Genomic DNA, 18857 nt, shown 5'->3' on the forward strand with positions numbered 1-18857 from the left:
GACATCTGTCAAAGTACCAAATAACTAAACAGTGATCTTTTAAAAATATAGCTGTATTATTTACCACTTAAAGCCACAACTGAATCATTTATGTATTCATATTATTTCCTATTAGATGTTAAACTTTGTTGCAAAAGGTAAAAACGTGTTTTTTTTCGTTTTTAAAAATATAAATAAAATTAACCCATAGAAATACATTTAGAAATTCTATGTTAATGCAGGTTAATATTTGAAGCTTCTTCTTTTTAATTAAATAGGATGTTTAACTGAAAAGAAATGGGTGCAAACACACACACACACTTTTTTTTGGAGTAAATGTGTTTTCTGTGAGCTTCAGGCCTCCACTCTTCCAACAGCAAACAGTCTTGCATGATTTTTCTTTAAACTAATCAAACCTTTTAACTGCAGTTTTTCAACTTTTATTCAGCAGATTTTAATTTTATTAAACACATTTAAGCTCCATGGGCAAACACTAATTTTAGCAAAGTACAGTACATAAAAGAAAACGGGAAGTCGATCCACGCAAACGGTTATTTCTGGCTATAATAAAGCTCCGCGGTTAAGCCGTTTTCCCTAAAGTTCAGATATCGATCCCAGCGTTCGATATATTGATCATCGATCACTTCAGCCCCGCTCGGTGCTGTTTCCTAAACACTGAGGCATTTGTGTGGGATCGTTTCATGCAGTGGCTCGGCTTCGACCTGTAGCGCAGGAACGTCTCTGACAGCACAGATATGTTGGAAAAATAAATGTCAGCTGTCTTGTTTTATGATCAGTTGAGCAGAAGGCCGCAGGATCTCACTCCTCCTCTACCATCTCCGGCCTCTCATTTAGCTGCTGAACACAACAGGCAAGAGGTTATGTCGATTATTAAAAATAATAATAATAATAATGAAATAAAATTCCTCTCGTTTATCTTATCGAAAAATACAGAAATTTCTTCCTTAGTGATTTATATTAATTGACAGGATGCGGTGCAGCAATGAGGCTTAAAATATGGTTATGAGGTTAATTTGGGAGCTTTTCTCTGCACTTTTAAAATTTTATGGATTTGGTTGATTAAAAAATGAGGCATTAAACACGAATGCCATTAGCTGATAGGATTTTATTAAAGCAAAAGACTGCGTGTGTGTGTATTTTAGACAAAACTATAGTTGCATATTTGTGTCTTGAGGTCATTTTCAGGATGCAATGCACAGAATATATAGCACAGTGTTTACTCTATTATCGACAATGTTTAAAATTTGAATTTACCCTAAAATGAGTTGCAGAATTTTACATTGCAGCAGTTTGTCAGGAAGTTATCTTGTATATTTAAATTACAATTAAAATAACATGTGCAGCAGCTCTATATTCATCATTCCAAAAATAAAAACAATTGACACAATTTGTATTCAAAATGGGAGGAGGGAAAATGTCCACATGTTTATCATGCAGGCCTGCATGTGACAGAAAAATAAGGGTCTAGTTGAGGGAAAAGGGGCCTATTGGTAAAGGTAAATGAAACCGAGAAAAAGCAGTCAGGATGTTTCCTGTTGGTCACCAGATGTGCTGAAGTGCTCTGCCAGCATCATTAGAGGACTTATTTATTACTTATTTATGGACAAACAAAGAAGGCAGGTCTGGCTCTAGAAATGAAGAGGTGGTTCAACACACAAAAAGTCAAATTATCTGCTGTCTGGCACCTCGACAAAATTGGTTTTGAAATAGAAATAAAAATCTTTAACCTGTCAAAAACTGTGCAGTAACATTCCCAAACACAAGCTCAGAGTTAGTACAGACAATTCTTAGACACACTCTAGCAAAAATGTAAAATTATTACGAATAAAAAGCAGAGTTTTTCCTTTTAAAAGCAGCTATTTTTTTAAGCATTCAGAGCTTTTTGGTAAACACAGTAGTCTTTCTTTTTGTTTTGAATTCATTAATAACATAACCCAAATATAGTTGATGTCACACTATTTGCATTTATATGTAACCTAATGAGAAGTCGAGTTGTTTTATGGTAAAGCCCTGCTTTTACATGCTGCACAGGATGACACAGTTTGTGTATTAAAATGAATAATTCTCTCCATTCAAAGTGTTCCACTGTAACCAGTGCATCAGCACAAAAAGCAATTTAATCTCAAGTGTTTTACTGAGGATCTGATACAAAATATATTATAGATTTATTAAGCAGCATTTGTATTGAACGCTTTCATTGCCGTAGTGTGCATATTTTCTGAACCCTGCATTTTGCAGTTAAGTGACTTTAATTCATCTCCAGGTGGAGGAACAATGCAGCCTAAATGTGAAAAACTATGCAATCTATTATCAGATTTTGCAACATAACAGAAAACAAGTCGGCCTTATTAAAATCTAATATGACAGCAAAGCAAAGATGAAAGCATGTCAAAAGAGAATATGAATAGCAACATTTTCTAAACAATTAAAGTACACAAAAGGCATAAATGTGGGTCTTTCTGTCAGTCTGAGCAGCACAATAGAGATTTGTTTGTGCGTTGTGGTGCAGTTAACAACTGAGAAAAGTCACATTGATTAAAACAACTCAGCAACTTACTCGTTCTGTTGGCACGATACTGAAAGTGGGATTATAAGCGTACACACTACGGAGTGTTTTAAACCACAAATAAACTCAGTTTCAAACAACAATAATGTCAAAGGACCATCTTTTCTCTTATATTTCTGAGCCACCTCTCAGCATTCGGCAAAACAGCAGCTGTGACATTTTCATTAATCATATCTCTTTATCAACTGAAAATGCACAGGAGTACAACTTCTCCAGCATCCATATCCTCTCAGGCACCGGTTGCTAAGTAACAGAAGGAGAGATGTATTGAGACAGAATAGTCAATCAATTCTCCTGTGAGGTGTGTGTGTGAGTGAGTGTGCTGCCTGGTGTTTGTCTAAGTATTGCACAGCCATGTTGTTTCTGCAGTTTGTTGTTGTCTGGAGGTGTAACACTGTGAAAATATGTGTGTTTTCACAGCTGAGGAAGTGATTAAAGTCTAGAAATATTCCTTTTTCAGCAGCAGTGAAATCTTCCTATGATGTGGATGGTGGGATACAAATTGCAGGAGAGTCCACACTTGTCATTTCAAGCTCTGCTGAGAACAACATTGTCCACAGCTATTTTATATCCAAAGGTCAGAGGTCACCTTGATTCTCCTCCAGGGATTATCTGCTTCTCATCGCATCACTCAGTGCAGTTAGAGGCTTCTAAGGGAAAGTCTTATCTTCACAATACAGAGGCAAAGCAACAGATTATTAAGCTAGTGGGCCACTGGAAAACCTCAGCTTTTATCCAAATTCCACTTCAAAATCTAAATCTGGCTCATAAAAGAAAGAAAAATAAACAATCCTGACCTCTGTCGACTTTGGTTTTTCCTGAACCGAAAGGAGAAGTTTCCTACTTTTAGTGCAAAATGAATTGCTAAGCTGCAGAACTTTTCAACTGTGAAATTCAATATGAGATTTGGAAAACAATTATTTACAGAAAACAGGGTTATTTGTACGGAAATGTTACGGTTTTCTGATTCAAATCAAGGCTCTAATGATAGCGAGAGTCTGATGTTGAACAGGTTACAATACCTTTAGAGACAAATAAGTGACTGGGGGCTTGTAAATGAAATAGGCTTCACAGGTTGTGCAAAATCTACAAAGCAAACTAACTGTAGCGTCTTTCTTTAGCCATTTAGTGAGCGTCGTCTGTGCTTTGGAAAGGTCGCAATTGATCATGAAGTGGATGGAGCAGATACAAAATGTCCAAACAAAGCCTTTCTCAATGAAAACACAGTTCTGTCATCTCAGCTTTCCTGGCCTCTAAATGAAAAGATGTTAGATTTTGTTCTAAAAGCATCAACGATGTTCACCGACTGAACTTCTCACGCTTTAAAAATTGGTCCAAATAGAACAAAAGGCAAGTAAAAAATGTACACGTTTACTGTGAACCACCTTCTCCATGTCTGTTCCCCTCAGGTCTCCTCCAGCAGGAGGCAGAGATATATGCTGGTTTCATACACTCCATCGATTTTTCCCTCGAACAAAGACAGACGGAGAGAGATGGAAGCAAGGAGCAGCGAGAGGAGTGAGAGAAATGAGAGATAGATGGAGAGCACTCGGTAAATCCTCCTGTTTTATCCACCACGTAGTTTTGTGTTTGGAGAGTGATGGCAACTGGAAAAAGAAGACAGAACGGTGTGAATTTAAAATGGGGGATAAAGTAAAGGTTTTGTTTGCTTATTTTAGAGAAGAAAACTCTCTTGAAGGTGGTTTTGTGCTTTGAATGTGGACAAAAAGAACAGTTTACTATGTGAATGAGTTTGACACAGAGCAACAGAGCAAGAGATGGAAACAGAGAGCAACAGGGAAGAAGATGAGGAGAGAGAGAGTTGGGCTGGTGTTAAGGTGATTAGTCTGGTGGGTTGGTGATAGAGAGAGTTGATCAATAACTTATCGATCGCCCATTGCAAGTGTCAGGGGGGTAGTGGGAAAGAGAGGGAGGGTGAGAGAAAGGATAGGGAGGGAGTCGGTCCTAGCTTGACTTTTAAAAATCCTTTACTCTGCAGATGACAAATAACCCATTAGACGGCAGGAGACCTGGAAAATGTGGAAATCCTTCCTGCTGCACACACCTGTGCATTTACCCAGCGCTGCGCATATTTCTGAGCTCCAAAGAGCGCGGCACGGACAATTTTTCAACTATGGCTGCATGGAAAAGAAAAATCATTTCTGTAAGTAGTGTGGAGGAACTATCGAGCTCAATGCAGAGAAGTTACTTAGCAGACCATTACTTCAAAGAATTCCTCTAGGCTGAAATATTCACTGGAGCGAGTCTCACTCGATACTCACCCTGTAGCCTTTTAAAATGTTCTGCAATAAGTCTATTAGAAATAGCTGGCAAATTTAATGGCAAACAAAAGCAGAAAAGAAACAAAGCCGTCTGTGTTTCAACTGGATCTTGAGCTGCAGAATTACACCCAACAGTTCGTGTGGCACCAGTGCGAGCAAAATGATAAAAGGTCTTGTTAAAATAATGAGAGGTGCTGATAAACAGTCCCTCAGGCCTCCTCACAGCCAAGAACAGCGGTAATTAGAGTCTGGAAAAAAATGAACACTGAGAGAAATTAGTGGGGAACAAATATTAATGCTGAGCTAATGAACTCGTTCCACTGCGTCTGTGCAGGTATGTGAGGCACCAAGATGTAGGAGGATTGTTGCTGCTTGCTGGGGTCAGAGGTGAAGGGCCACTCAGAAACACCACAGAAGAAGAGTGGATGCTTATTGAACAAGCTTTTATTTTCACTGTCACATACCGGAAGTCTTTCATGATACCAGGTGGAGTTAAAGCATAGTGGAGGCAGGATTATTGCAGGTGTGTGATATGTGTGCATCCGAGCAAAAACGCGGCTCTTTTCCGGCCATGAATCACGGTTGGACTCCGCTTTCTCTTTGCAGAGGCTCGGAGGTTTGATGGCCGACAATGATGGATTCCCCTCGCAATGGGGCTCCGTTCTCAAACAGCCATTATCATTACAGATCCTGCTGACTGCAGGGCTCATTTGGACAAATGGAGAAGGCTTTTGATATTTGAGGGAAGCTGCGTGTAAGAATGATGGCTAAAACACAGCCTCTTTGTCCGCTGCTCTCGTTCTCACCCACACTCTGGTCTTCTCTCTCATCCCTCATCCTGCTTCTGTTTCCTCATTTTCCTCTCGTTTTGCCTCTGCCGCCTGCCTCTCTCCTTCTCATGTCCTTGTCCCCCATGTGCCACTCCCCCCCCCCCCCCCCCCACACACACACACACACACACACACCCACACACCAGTCTTAGAGAGCCCTGCCCCCACACAGCGTCTCTCTCAAATTAATGTGGAGATATTGACAAGTGATGGGCCTGGGAGGCATAGATCATCAGGAGGCATGAGGCCGGGCCGAGCTGGATGGAGGGGTTTCCCCGTCGTTACCCAGCAGCTTAGTTTTCTATCAGATGTTCTAAAGTGAAGCGTTCATCCATACAATTGCAAAAATCCTCTATCAGTTGATTTACATCCACCATCTCCAGCTCTGTCAGAGAATAAATGTTGGAGGCCTGACGGGGGATAAGTGATGTTTTCTCAGGTTTACAGACACAAACACACTTTTTCAAAGGATTTCCAGACACCTGAATACAACAGCAGGGCTCACGCTACACGCTGCTCTGTGTAAAGTGAATAAAGTGCTGCTAACAATGTGCAAAGGGCCGGCTGGTCAATATGCCGATGAGGGTACGGAAAGGGCAAATGATAGCCAATCAGTGAAGTGCTTTTACCGTCTTCTAGCAGCAGCTGACCTCCTGACCCCGCATGATGACCCTCAGGCCAAAAGCCACCTCTCCAGGGGTCAGAGGGCATCTACGTGCACTGGCCGGAAGAGGCGTTGTCACGGCAACGGCACTGGCCAAAGAATGGCAAGGTGTGGCGTTCAGGTGAAGAGGGACCACCGCTGCCGTACTGAGCAGTGATGTTATGATGCTTGTTTAAGCCGCGTTCAAGGACTTTAATTCTGGTCTTTTCAGCCAAGATTGCTTTATCTGTTGTTTCACTAAAGCTTTTTGATTCAGTGCTGAAATGTAGATAAGTAGATTTACTCAACTACTTCCATTAAGAACAGTTTTGTGTTCTTTTCTTGGGTTTTTCCAGATAATTCTGCTCTGCTATCCTTAGAAGAAATATTAACGTTTTTTTTAATCAACGGTATTTTTCTGACTGAATGGCTTTAGATTTTTTAAAATTAAACATAAAAACCTCAATTAAAAAAAAAAATAATAATAAAACAAGCCAGTGGTTCATAATCTTTTAACCAGTGTCCTCTTACAATAACGCATTGTCTGCTTTAGGCCATTTGACAAATTTCTGATATCTTTGAGTTTCTCCAACAAAGAGACGTTTACCACTCAATCTTACTTTTCTCAAACTTCTTATTGTATTTCACATTAAAAGCCAAGATTAGGGAAGAAATAGCCCAAAAATAAATGAAATGTACAAAGCAGGACTTCTTTTCAATTAGTTGTCTATTCAGTTTTAATAATAACTGAAAACTAGTTTCACTTTTCTTGTAATATCTTAAAGAGAGCTCAGTTTAGTGTGGTTTCTTTGCTTCTTTAAAGTGCCATCACCATTTGTACAAACTCTTTGTCTGCAGGGTTTTTCCACATACTTTGTGGTTCTTTAAAGTACTAAAGGTTCTTCATTTTTCCGCATGAAATTAGAGCTGCAGCTATTTGCATTATCGATTCATCTGCAAATTATTTTCTCACTCAACTGACTCATCATTAGGACTAGAAACTATAAGAAAACAGCGAGAAACACCAATCTCTGCTGTCCAGATCCCAAGCTGGCATCTTGCAAAATGTTGTCCTACCTGACCAATGGTACAGAATCTCAAATATAAAATTGTTTTATATTTTAATTATAATATTATGCAGTTTATATATAGAAGTTCTTCAAATCAATGCTTTTATAGCGGTTAAATGTAGCTTCAGTATTTGTTGATTTTTAGTTTGTATCCACAAAGTAATTAAAGATTTGGGGGCCTTTGTTTGGGAAAAAAGAACATTAATAAATTGCCAAACTATGCTCATTTACCTGTTTTTTTTAACCTACACATTATGTTTCATTCAGATTTCCCCAAAACACATCTATTTAAAACAAACCAAAAACTAAAGACCCATTTTAACAAATTTCTTTTCTGAATGAAATGGAATCACAAAAATGTATCTTGAAAACAGTTCCTTAAATAATCTATTTTTGCCAAAGTTAAAGATCTAAAATCATTCTTCTGTGGCACCACTGCAAGGAAACTATTTTTGGATACAGTTATCACACACTCTGGTTTTTGATTGTGATAAAGGTGACTCCAGCTGACAGTAAAATGCGGCATCATTTCATTTTTATCAAACCTAATAATGTTTAAAATAAGAAGGTTCTTTTTGTGGCAGAATGAGAATTTTTGCTGTTGATCAAACACATTTAGCGCCATAATTTTGAAAGCAATTTGTATTCCTCCATTGTGGTATTAGTACTTTGCACAAGTTTTGACCACTGCTTTTATCAAAGCCTTCTAAATGTAAGCCAAACATCCCTCATTAGCGGCAGCAGTCTCATCTTCTGCACCAGCTGGCATGATATGTTGCACCATCTTGTGGCGGTTGTGCACACATCTACTGTAGTATTGCCTTTAACTGTTTGCAAAGCTGGTGTACCCCAAATACAACTGTATTTAGTCATTTATTTGAATGTTTTATCTCCTCTGCTATCTTTTAACACTGTTACATCTTTCAACCTTTAAATGTCGAATAAAAAGGCGACAATCTATGAGAGGACAAAAAAAAGAGCACAGTTAAAAACAATCACATTCAAAAGCAGTATAGTCAGTGATCATGGATTTAAACTGGTAAACAGATACAGCTGCACCAAGCTTTAATGTTTTCTACAAAATGTTCCAGCGACGTGCAGCCGAAAAGCTAAAAGCATTTTTACCACCTGCAGTGTAAACATGTGGGACTTGAATAGGTAGTTTGGGATGAAATTAACAAAGAAGGTATGTATTGTGGCATTTTGCCTGTCAGAGTTTAATAGATAAACAAAACAACGCCTGCTAAAGGTGGCCAGACAAGTTTTGATGAGTAGAATAGCTGTCGGGTAATGTGACAATCTGAGGGCTGAGCGATAAACTGAAGGCAAAGCTTTCAGAGTGGAAGTAGAGGCCTTTCTTACCTGCTCTTCTGTGGACATTTAAATATTAGTGTCTGTGTATTTCATCTGATGCTTCCCCGCAGCCTCAGTGTATCACGCAGCTACCATTTAGCCATAATCCGACCTCAGTCTCCACTGACTGGCTTTTCTCTGGCTTTTTCAGCTCATGGTCTTCAACAGTAGATGGAAATCTTTACCTGCACTTGGCAAGCTAGAGCAAAGCTGACCAGTGCCGTGAACAGAATCACTGATAACAGCTTTTATAAACTGCTTTACTGCCATTACCTTGTGACTACAGGGCCCTGGTAGCAGGCTAATTTAACGGTGCAATGATATAACCTACAGCAACCTTTAGAATCATGACTCGACACGGCTGCAAATCGGCCTGAATAAAGGAGCACTGAAGCCTCTCAAAATGTGTGTCAGGCTCAACATGGAGCTAAAGGCCTGCATCATTTCAACTTTTTTCCCTTTGATGTTTTAATTGCTTGAAATAATTGCTACTGTGAACAGTACTGTTGTAACATGTGCTGCTTTGTCAGGAAATGAACGGAAGCTGCAAATGACCAGATGAGTGTGTGTTGCCATCAGCTGCCACCTTTCATTGCCTCAGATCAAAGATGATGGTAAATATAATGTGAATACATGCTTTTATTCTAGAATGGCTTTTTTCATACTGAATTCTTTCAATCGCAGGTTTTTCTTTTTTTCCCTGTCCTACACCAACCCACCTCAGTGAAGATCTGCTCTGCCTCTTTGCTCAGTAGCGCTTATCTTTCAGGACAACCCACTGCCACAATCCAGTCAGGCAGGATCTGACCTGCTAGGTGTGTCAAAGAGGAATTCCTGCTGAGCCCATTTTAGCCAGACAAGACCTGCTGACAGAGAAATAGTTACAGTAGTGCAGGTTACTTTGTTCACATTTCTGAAAACAAATGTTTGGAGGCTTATTAGTTGCATACAGCTGTTTTATAATGCAGATATTTTAATACATCCCTCCAGATGTGGACTTAGCTGGATTTTTTTTGCAGTCATGTCGGGAGGAAAAGTCAAAGACTTTGATGAACTCACGTCTTTTCTGGGAGACTACGGCCTCTTTCAAATTCTAATGATCGTTCTGCTCAGTTTAAGCGCAGTTCCTTGCGGCTACATGGGAGTGATCGTGGTTTTTGTCTCGGATACACCCGAACATCACTGCAACGTCTCCGGCAACTTTACGCGCACCGACGCAGATGTGGAGGCGACGCTCCAGGAGCGGAACAGCTGGATGGAAGCAGACAGCTGCTCCAGATGCAAACTGAGGGCAAACTGTACCGAGACGGCAGGACTCTGCAATGAAACAGAGCCGTGTGTGGACGGATGGATCTACAGCACCGAGAGATACACCATTGTGTCTGAGGTTCATGTGCACACTCTAAATAAGTGGACATTCACGCACTGCTGCAGAACCAGCTCTCTGCAGCCAAATATAGTTCAACACCTGTCAAGATTACCTCATAACTCCAGCTTCTCTTGGGGTTGAATTTCACTTTAATGCCAGATTTCTCTGAAAGTAACCCCACTCATCTTTTCCTCCATTGCCTACAGTGGGATCTTGTGTGTGACAATGCATGGAAAGTTCCTTTCTCCACTTCCTTATTCTTCGTAGGGGTCCTGATTGGATCCTTCATTAGTGGACAGCTCTCAGACCGGTAGGCCCACTTTTAATAACAATGAAGAATATTTAATTTGCATCCAACAGTTTGGTTGTCAATATTAAAAGAAACAAGAGAAAATATGGAAATATGCTCTATAATAACTATAAAATATGGCCAAATACAACAGTATTTTTTCAGGATTGGTGTCCAGAGGTCATCATGGTCAGCCTTAATTTTGTAATTATGTAAAAAAGAAAAAGTGACCATCATGTCTGTTTTCTTCAAACTATAAGAGGAGCCCCTAGAGAGTTTAATTCTCAAAGAGAGATTATATAAGATAAGTTAAGACTTCATTAATCCCAATAGCAGTGTTGAAGCAGCAAAGATGTTAGTCCAAAAATGCAGGGACATTGGTGGAAACACTAAAAACAAGAAATATACATTAATATTGCTGATATTGTACAGATTCTTCCAAATGTAGAAAATCCTATATTGCACAGTATAATCTGAATATGGTAAACAGCAATATTACATATTCTATAGACAGAAAAACACTGATATTGCACAAATTCCTCCATGAGGAGGAAATACTGACAGAGCACAGGTTCTATGCCAAAAACCCTAAATTGGCACAGAGTCCAATAAATGTACAAAATATCCATAATGGCCAAGTTATAAATTTTGGTTGTTTAGAAATGCAATTAAGCTAAGTGACCTCATGATACAATATCAGTTCTGAAGTGATCTGACAATTAAAAAAAAAAGAAGACATTTTAAAGTTAGTTCTAATGTCCATCTTTTGAGGAGGGTTTTAAATAAATGTGTCATTTCAAATTTTAAAATGGAATATTGTACATACACAGTGGAATAAAGGCAGGTACCAAATACAAATGACAATACAGAGCATGAAAGGAAGTTTAGGGTATTGGCCGGTATGAATATCATAATCTGGGGTTAAATTGAGATTATTCATGGTCACACTAAATCAGTTTTCACATTTTTAATTATGACAAGGCTGCAAATAAGAATTATTTCTATTATTAAAGAATTTGCAGAATATTTAATTCAGTTAACTGATTAACAACTTGGCCAAACAAATACATGTTTTCCTATTATTTATTGACATTAATTTTCTTGTCTCATATGATGAAGAAAAACGCAAGTATTTGACAAATCTGGCACCAGACAGTGTCTTAGATTTGGGTTTTAAAAATAACTTATATGATGAATCATTACCAGCGTACATTTTCAGTTGATCAACTAATGCGTTAATCAGCTAACCATTCCAGCAGCAATTTTGAAAATGTATTTTTACTGATGACTGTGGTGCTAACAGCAAAATCAAGCATCAATCTGAGAGAATAAAAGAAGGGGAGAGTAGAAAAGAAATGTGCTAATCAAGCAGAAGACAATGCGATGGTGAATATGCGTGAACATGCTCGGATGTTTTCATGTTTCTGCTCTAACAGCTTTGGCAGGAGGCCGGTGTTTTTTTGCACCATGGCCTTGCAAACAGTCACTGCCCTCATCCAGGCGGCCTCCGTGAACTGGGTCATGTTCTGCGTCCTCAACTGCCTGAGAGGACTTGGGCAGATATCCAATTACATCACGTCACTCATACTAGGTGAGACGGCAGATATGCTTAAACACGTTATAAACAAGCCTCTATCACTTCTTCTCCGGTATCTCCATGTGACAAAGCGGATCTTGCTCGTGTTTTTATTCCTCAATAAGCTGAACAAAAATCACTGAGTTCACATGTAGGGTCTTACAAACACAGGTGTTGCACATCAAAGCACCTGAAAAGTCTTGTGAGAAATTACTGTTTATGTGAAAAAAATGGGGTTGAAGTTTAATCTGCTGAACTGCGTCAGGTGAGGAAAGCAACATCATCTAGCTCTGAAGATTACAAGTCTGTAAATGCAAAAAGTCTTTAGGTGTGCTCTTAGAAACAAGCTCACCAGATCTCTGCAGCCAGCTCATCTCTGCTCAAGTCTCCATTCGTCTCTATAACATACCTGGATTTACAACGATGCTAAATCTGTGAAGCTCTCTTAACTGACTGCATCAACCCTCGCATGTTTTCTCTCATGTCTGTGGTCCTCGTCTCCCTCAGGTTCTGAGATGCTGAATCAGTCTACCAGGGTGAACTTCACTCTGTTGGGCCACAGCCTCGGCTTTGGCATCGGCTACGCCTTGTTGCCACTTTTTGCCTACTTCATACAAGGATGGAGGATGCTGCTGGTTGCTGCTGCCATCCCAGGCTTCCTATTTATTCCAACATGGTGGTAAGTCATGGTTGTACATTATGTGCAAGTATCCTTTTATGCAACATCATTCCTGCACACACAGCTTAGGAGCCTCAGTAGCAGTTTATATGAAACATTAAAACTGGTAAAATTGGATCTCAGTGACTGTAACAGTAGCATGATTGCTGGTGTTTCATATTCACATGCAAAAGTCTCGAGGGTTTATTTAAAAAAAAACACATGTAGTGTGCAGCAGTTGTGCACATGTTGATGAGAGAGGTCAGAGGAGAATGGCAAGACTGGTTGGAGGAGACAGCAGCTCATTCTTTACAACTGTGGTAAGCAGTAAAGTACCTTACAGTGCTCAACACCTTCAACCTTGAGGTGGATGAGCTACAACAGCAGCCACAATCCTCTCCTATCAGCCAAGAACAGATATCTGTGGCTGCAGTGCACACAGGCTCACCAAAACTGATGGAAACAGTTGAAGTTCTAAAAACGCAATGTGGCCGGGGAAATCTCTACTTCTGCTGATATTAGACTCAGAACACCAGTGATCCGTGCATCTAACTGGTTGGTGTTTGTACCCTTGATGCAACAGTACATCTGAATGTTGCTACTGATCTTGCGAATCCTTTTATGACCGTAATTTATCATCTTTTAATGGCTACTTGCAACAGAATAATTCATCATGCCACAAAGCAAAGTTCATTTCAAACTGGTTACATGAGCACTGAGTTTAGTGTGTCAAAGCACAACATTTGCATCATGAATGTGCAGCTGACGAATTCTTAGAAATTATGTGATGCAGTCATGTCAACATAGGGCAGAATCTCAAATGTAAAGCCCAGCGTTAGCGTAGCAGTCCCAGTGAGGATGTGTGCCATATTTGTTTTATAAATAAATGTACCTTTCTTTTTCAAAGTTAAAAGATTTCCAGCTTTTAATCAGGCTGTATCTCTTTTACTACAAAACTACAGAAGACAGAAGAGAACCATAGCCATCAATTTCATCTTCATTTTTAAAATCAGGTTAAATACCACTCTGGTCGAAATCAAACGCGGAAATGTCTCAGATTAAACCAAAAATCAGAAAGAGACACAATAAGTCTACTCTAGTATCCTGAAGAAGGAAATCAAAAGCTTCCTAATTAATAAACAAAATTGTCCAGATTATATCAGATCAAAGAGCCCTTTTAGTTTAGTTCAGGGAGTTTATAAGAAGCATGAGTGTTGGTGAGCGGCTACAAAACTAAGGAAGGTAGGAGAGGCTAGCTAAAGGGCTAATGTAGCCTGAGCCGAGGAAAGAGAAAAGAGGAGAAACCTGGAGATTTGGTAAGAAATACACTTACCTCAACAACAGTTCAACAAAGCCCAGATATCCATGCAGTTGTCTAAGCATCCACACAGGAGGTGAAATATCCAGTCCTGCTCCTGGCATCAAGTTTTTTTTTTAGAGTCCACATGTGAAATATCCAGCTAGTTCTAGGGTCCACTGCCACTCGATTTACTACTATATGTCCAGTTTCAAGCAAAGATGACCAAAAGCTTGATTAATCTTTCTCCAATCTTTCCCTTTGCAGCCCTGCCTTCACTCCATTTTTCTCCATGTCTCATTTGTTTGCTGCACTCAGGTGTTCCTGTTTTAACACCTCTCTTCCTGTTTACACTTCCTGGTTGGGGGGGAAAGGGCTGTTCTGTCTATTTTTCTTCTCCTTTCTGCTGCAATGGTTTTGCTTTAACAAACATCATTATTTACTTGTTTTGCATCTTTTAAAACCAAGAAAACGGTCTGCCTTTTCCCCTAATGTATGAAACTCGTGATCAATTTGAAAGAGAGACAACATTTGTCAATCAGTTTGGACAACTTTTGGGTGATATTTGTGTTAGGCAGTGTGTAGTTTCACTCAGCTGCAAGTTGGATCACCGCAGGCAAACAGAATTGTCAGACTGTCAGGCCTCGATACAAAATCCATAAGGCATTTATGGCTCCTCCTGTCTCTGTCTGGTGAATTTTTAGTCTTTAGCTTTCAATCTCGTATGTGCTGTGGATTCTCTGAATATATTCCAAAGCACAAACACATTTAACTTTTGTTATGTTTGTTTTTTTAAATGTCTGCCTATCTTAACCAACCTTTACTGATGTCCAGTGGCTGTGTCGTTAAATTCACATTTCTTCATATGCTGAGTGAACCTCTGTGTGTGTGTGTTCAGCGTGATTCCTGAGTCACCACGCTGGCTCTTACAGAAAGGTCGGGTGGAGGAGGCTGAGCTTGTCGTACGTAAAGCTGCCAATTGGAACAGAGTCCCTGTCCCCGAGGTCATATTCAGGGCCAGAGAGTGCTCAGACCTCATGGTACCTAATCACTTTTTACTCCTTGTGCTGTTAAAGTGACAATACACCAGTGAAATAAGCACTTTATTGTTCTGTTTCTTTTTCTTTATTATTGCTAATTTCAGCAAAATAAAGAAGAAGAGCAGACATACACTTACATGGACTTGATACGCACCAGAAACATGAGGAACATCACAATTTCTGGTGTCTTCATATGGTAATGTGTCTCCTTTTCCCTTGTTCGTAACTTTACTGAACATATAAAGTTTGACAAATTACAACTCATCACTTAGTTTGTCAGATATCCACCAATATTTTAAAAAGTTTACTTTGTGTAATGTGAGATGAACATATCAATGAAGTAATGTGATGGAAACGGGTTTCTCTCACGGTCACTTAGTTTTGTTTTTGCATTTTTTACAGGATGTCCGTCTCCATGGTATTCTATGGTCTGTCTCTCAATACTAGCAATCTAAATGGGAATATCTACTTGAACTGCTTCCTCTCTGCAGTCATTGACCTTGTGGCCTACATAGCCACTTGGCTTCTGATCAAACGGGCTCCACGACCCGTTCTCCTCTTCTCCACACTGATGTTCTGTGGCATCATGCTTCTGATCATGAAGCTGGTTCCTGAAGGTCTATGTACAATATTGTAGAAGACACTATCCACAAGTGAAATGCTGCATACCGTATCTACCATGTTTGTTTTTTTTCCCCAGACATGGATGTTGTGTCCCAGGTGTTAGCCTTGCTGGGAAAGATGGGTGTTTCTGGCGCTTACTGCTTCATCTACGTCTTTTTCACTGAGCTGATCCCCACCGTGGTCAGGAACATGGGCTTAGGGATCGCCTCCACTGCTGCTCGAATCAGCAGCATTATTTGTCCTTACGTGATTTACGTGGGCAAGTGTGCTTTCTTTCTGGTTTTGCAGATGTATTTGTGCACAGAATTTAAAGCAAAGCCCTTTGAAAGAGAGGTGGGATTGACAACAAAACTGTAGAAGCAATCTGTAGATGATAATTTTAAAGAGCTACTTTTACTTCAGTAGCATTTAGGGACTCACAAGAAATGCTCCATGTTTGATACACAGAAATTCTGTAATAAGCTTGCTGTCCATAAACCCAAGTTGAAAACATTGCCAGGATATTTAAGAACCCATGAGGAGTAAATATGCAAAATCCATGGGATACTTCAAATTATATATGAAGCAATCAGCTTCACAAATTCAGTGATGGCATAGAAGATGTGATTATTTAGACCCATCCTTGCTGCTACTGCCTGCAAATTTCAGAACTGACTGAAGGTACCACAAGGTTTTGCATGGTGACATTTTAGATGAACATGTTAATACTCATTCATTTTATTATTGTGAGTGACTGGGCAGCAATGGCTAAAATTTTTCTGTCACATCTCTCCTTTAAAGCTAAAAAGCAATCAAAAGTGACTGTATTTTTGTCAGCTGGTAGCACTTACAGGGAAATGTGTAACTGACACATTATTTTCCTGAGGGTTTTTGTATGCACTTCACTTATCAATTGGAAAAAGACAAACAAAACAAAACAAAAAATATTTGCTGAGCAGACATTTTGACTTGTTGCAGCAGGAAAAATATGAGGTGGAGCTAAGAACAGCATTGATAAGTCATGTCAGTGCAGCGGTTAATGACCTGTTTTAGACTGTCTGCATGGGGAAAAGGTCTGTTTAACTCTACCTCGCACCCCTCGTTAAATCTCTGTGTACACTTCTTAAAATCCCGTTTGGCCTATTCCTTTTTGTTTTATTGGCTTAGTTTGAATTAATTGGTGCTGTAAGTACTCATACTAGTATATTAGACCTGATTCATTTACACTCATGACATGCCAAAATGCTTTTAACTGAAAATTGAAGAAATCTTTCTAATTTCAGTGCCTTTATTCTGTCTGCAGGTGTTTACAACAAGGTCCTCCCATACCTTATTTTTGGCACAATCAGCATCATGGCAGCTGTTGTTAGTGTGTTGCTGCCAGACACCAGAAACAACAAACTTCCTGATCTTATCAGTCAGGCCAAACCTATCAGACGGTAAGTCGCGTTGTATATGGATGTATGAGTAAAGACTCACTGAACTTAGGATTCTTATGCATTACTATTACGACAGTGCAATCTTTTGACTTAAGTACGGTATAGGGTATAGTCCACACACTAGATACTCCCAGGAACATGTATTGAATTCCTACCTCATTGTCCCGAGTGTAAACGTTGGTCTCAAGAAGAGTTGCCAAACTCAAGACATCACCATGAGGCAGTGTCTCCATTTGACTGTGGCAACTGTATTTTTTTCAGATGTGTACTTACATTTATTTTTGTCCAGCACTCATCACATGGATGTGCATGCTCATTTTGTCTTTTCGCAACTAAAACAAATTTTTTGAACAGTTTTATCATTATTATTGCATCAAAAATAGGTTTGCCACTACATTTTCAGTCTCAGAAATGGTGAATCAAAACAAAAGAATGTGTTTATTGGTAATCTGTAAACTCAGACAAACATAGAAATTGAATGACAGTCTATTCTCTTGTGCATATTTAGCACATGTTAAATCTCTGTGTTTTTCTGTTTCCATTTCTCTTTACATCAAGTTGCTGCTGGGCAAAGGAAACTTCCACAGCCTGCTCTGATACAAATGAAGACAATAAAGATGTGAGCAGGAGTGCCACCTGCTGAAAACAAAGCACACAGCAAGAGCTACGTTGCTGCAGACAAACATTTAGAAATACACAGTATTGTTGTGGTTTATGATTTGTCTGCTAATCATTAATCTTGTTTGAGAGATAAAACCACAGAGCGTCTCTGGCTTTTATAAACATACAACAGATCAAACTGTCATGTTCATTTGCTGGTTTAGACTTTCCCCAATCACTATATCTGTTAATAGTTTTTTAAACCTCTACCAAGGACAATTTTGTTGTTGTGTTGTTTGTGAATTTCACATTTTTTATGCACTGCTGCACCTCTAAATGAAATATACTAACCTCAGTATGGAGTGTTTATATACAGTTAAAGTACATTTATAAGTCACAGAGTTGTTACATAAGTAACTATATGAGCAGAGTGACATTTAATATAGGTCGAGTAATGGGTCATTTCAGGATTGTAGGTCAATGCGTGTTGATGTAAGATATGATGACCTTGGGCTTCAAAAGTCATTTAATTAGTCTTCTGCTCAATGCAATCATTGTTTAAAAAAAAGGGGGGGGGGGAGAGAGAGAGAGAGAGAGAATTTTATACTGGTGTCCCAGAAAAGCAGAACGATGTTGAACGAAAGATGATCTAAAAAGTCTCTGTTGAATGCAAAGTATTATACAATTGCAGGTGTTCTTTATTGGTCAAGTACATGCACATGTGCAATGAATAATATTTTTTTTCTTTGCTGTTGAAGTATTCACACCAAAAAGCACACATGCATTAAATCATTAAAATCATTAAAATTGTAAGTGAAGTGGGATTTTATTGCAGGTCTGTTGTGTATTAGTTTTAACTGGGTGTTCTAATAAACTGAGATCTGAGTATATGACACTATCAGTTTCAAAACTGTTAACAATGCAGTAGAATTAAAAAATAATCCTTAATTCAATTTAATTTCAATTGAGTTGCATTTATGTAGCACTTTTTCACAACATATATTGTCTCCGGACACTTCACATAGTATCGCAAGGACCTTATTAAATTATTGAGAGGACTTAAAAAAATTCAAGGACTCCCTTGGATTCCTTTTGTGCAACTTGGCTTGTAGTAAGATAATGAAACTCCCCTTTACCAGGAAGAAAGCGCCAACAGAACCAGGTGTAGGGAGGACAGTCATCTGCCTAGACCAGGGGAGAGAAAAAACTTAATGAATGTAAAAACAGACAAGCATGGCATGG

The 18857-nt window shown here is 39.1% G+C and overlaps 1 protein-coding gene across 1 annotated transcript; it reads left to right on the forward strand.

The window, feature by feature from the left end:
* The first annotated feature begins 9505 nt into the window (after positions 1 to 9505).
* Positions 9506 to 17970, forward strand: LOC110967142 (solute carrier family 22 member 5-like). The gene is made up of 10 exons (XM_022216651.2): positions 9506 to 10131; positions 10320 to 10423; positions 11839 to 11993; positions 12486 to 12657; positions 14832 to 14973; positions 15078 to 15169; positions 15376 to 15590; positions 15674 to 15856; positions 16880 to 17015; positions 17574 to 17970. Exons 1-10 carry the CDS (start codon positions 9766 to 9768, stop codon positions 17656 to 17658), a joined length of 1650 nt encoding a protein of 549 aa, XP_022072343.1. The 5' UTR covers positions 9506 to 9765; the 3' UTR covers positions 17659 to 17970.
* Positions 17971 to 18857: the final 887 nt, after the last annotated feature.

This window comes from Acanthochromis polyacanthus, chromosome 9 (assembly GCF_021347895.1).
Source record: "Acanthochromis polyacanthus isolate Apoly-LR-REF ecotype Palm Island chromosome 9, KAUST_Apoly_ChrSc, whole genome shotgun sequence".
NCBI lineage: Eukaryota > Metazoa > Chordata > Actinopteri > Pomacentridae > Acanthochromis > Acanthochromis polyacanthus.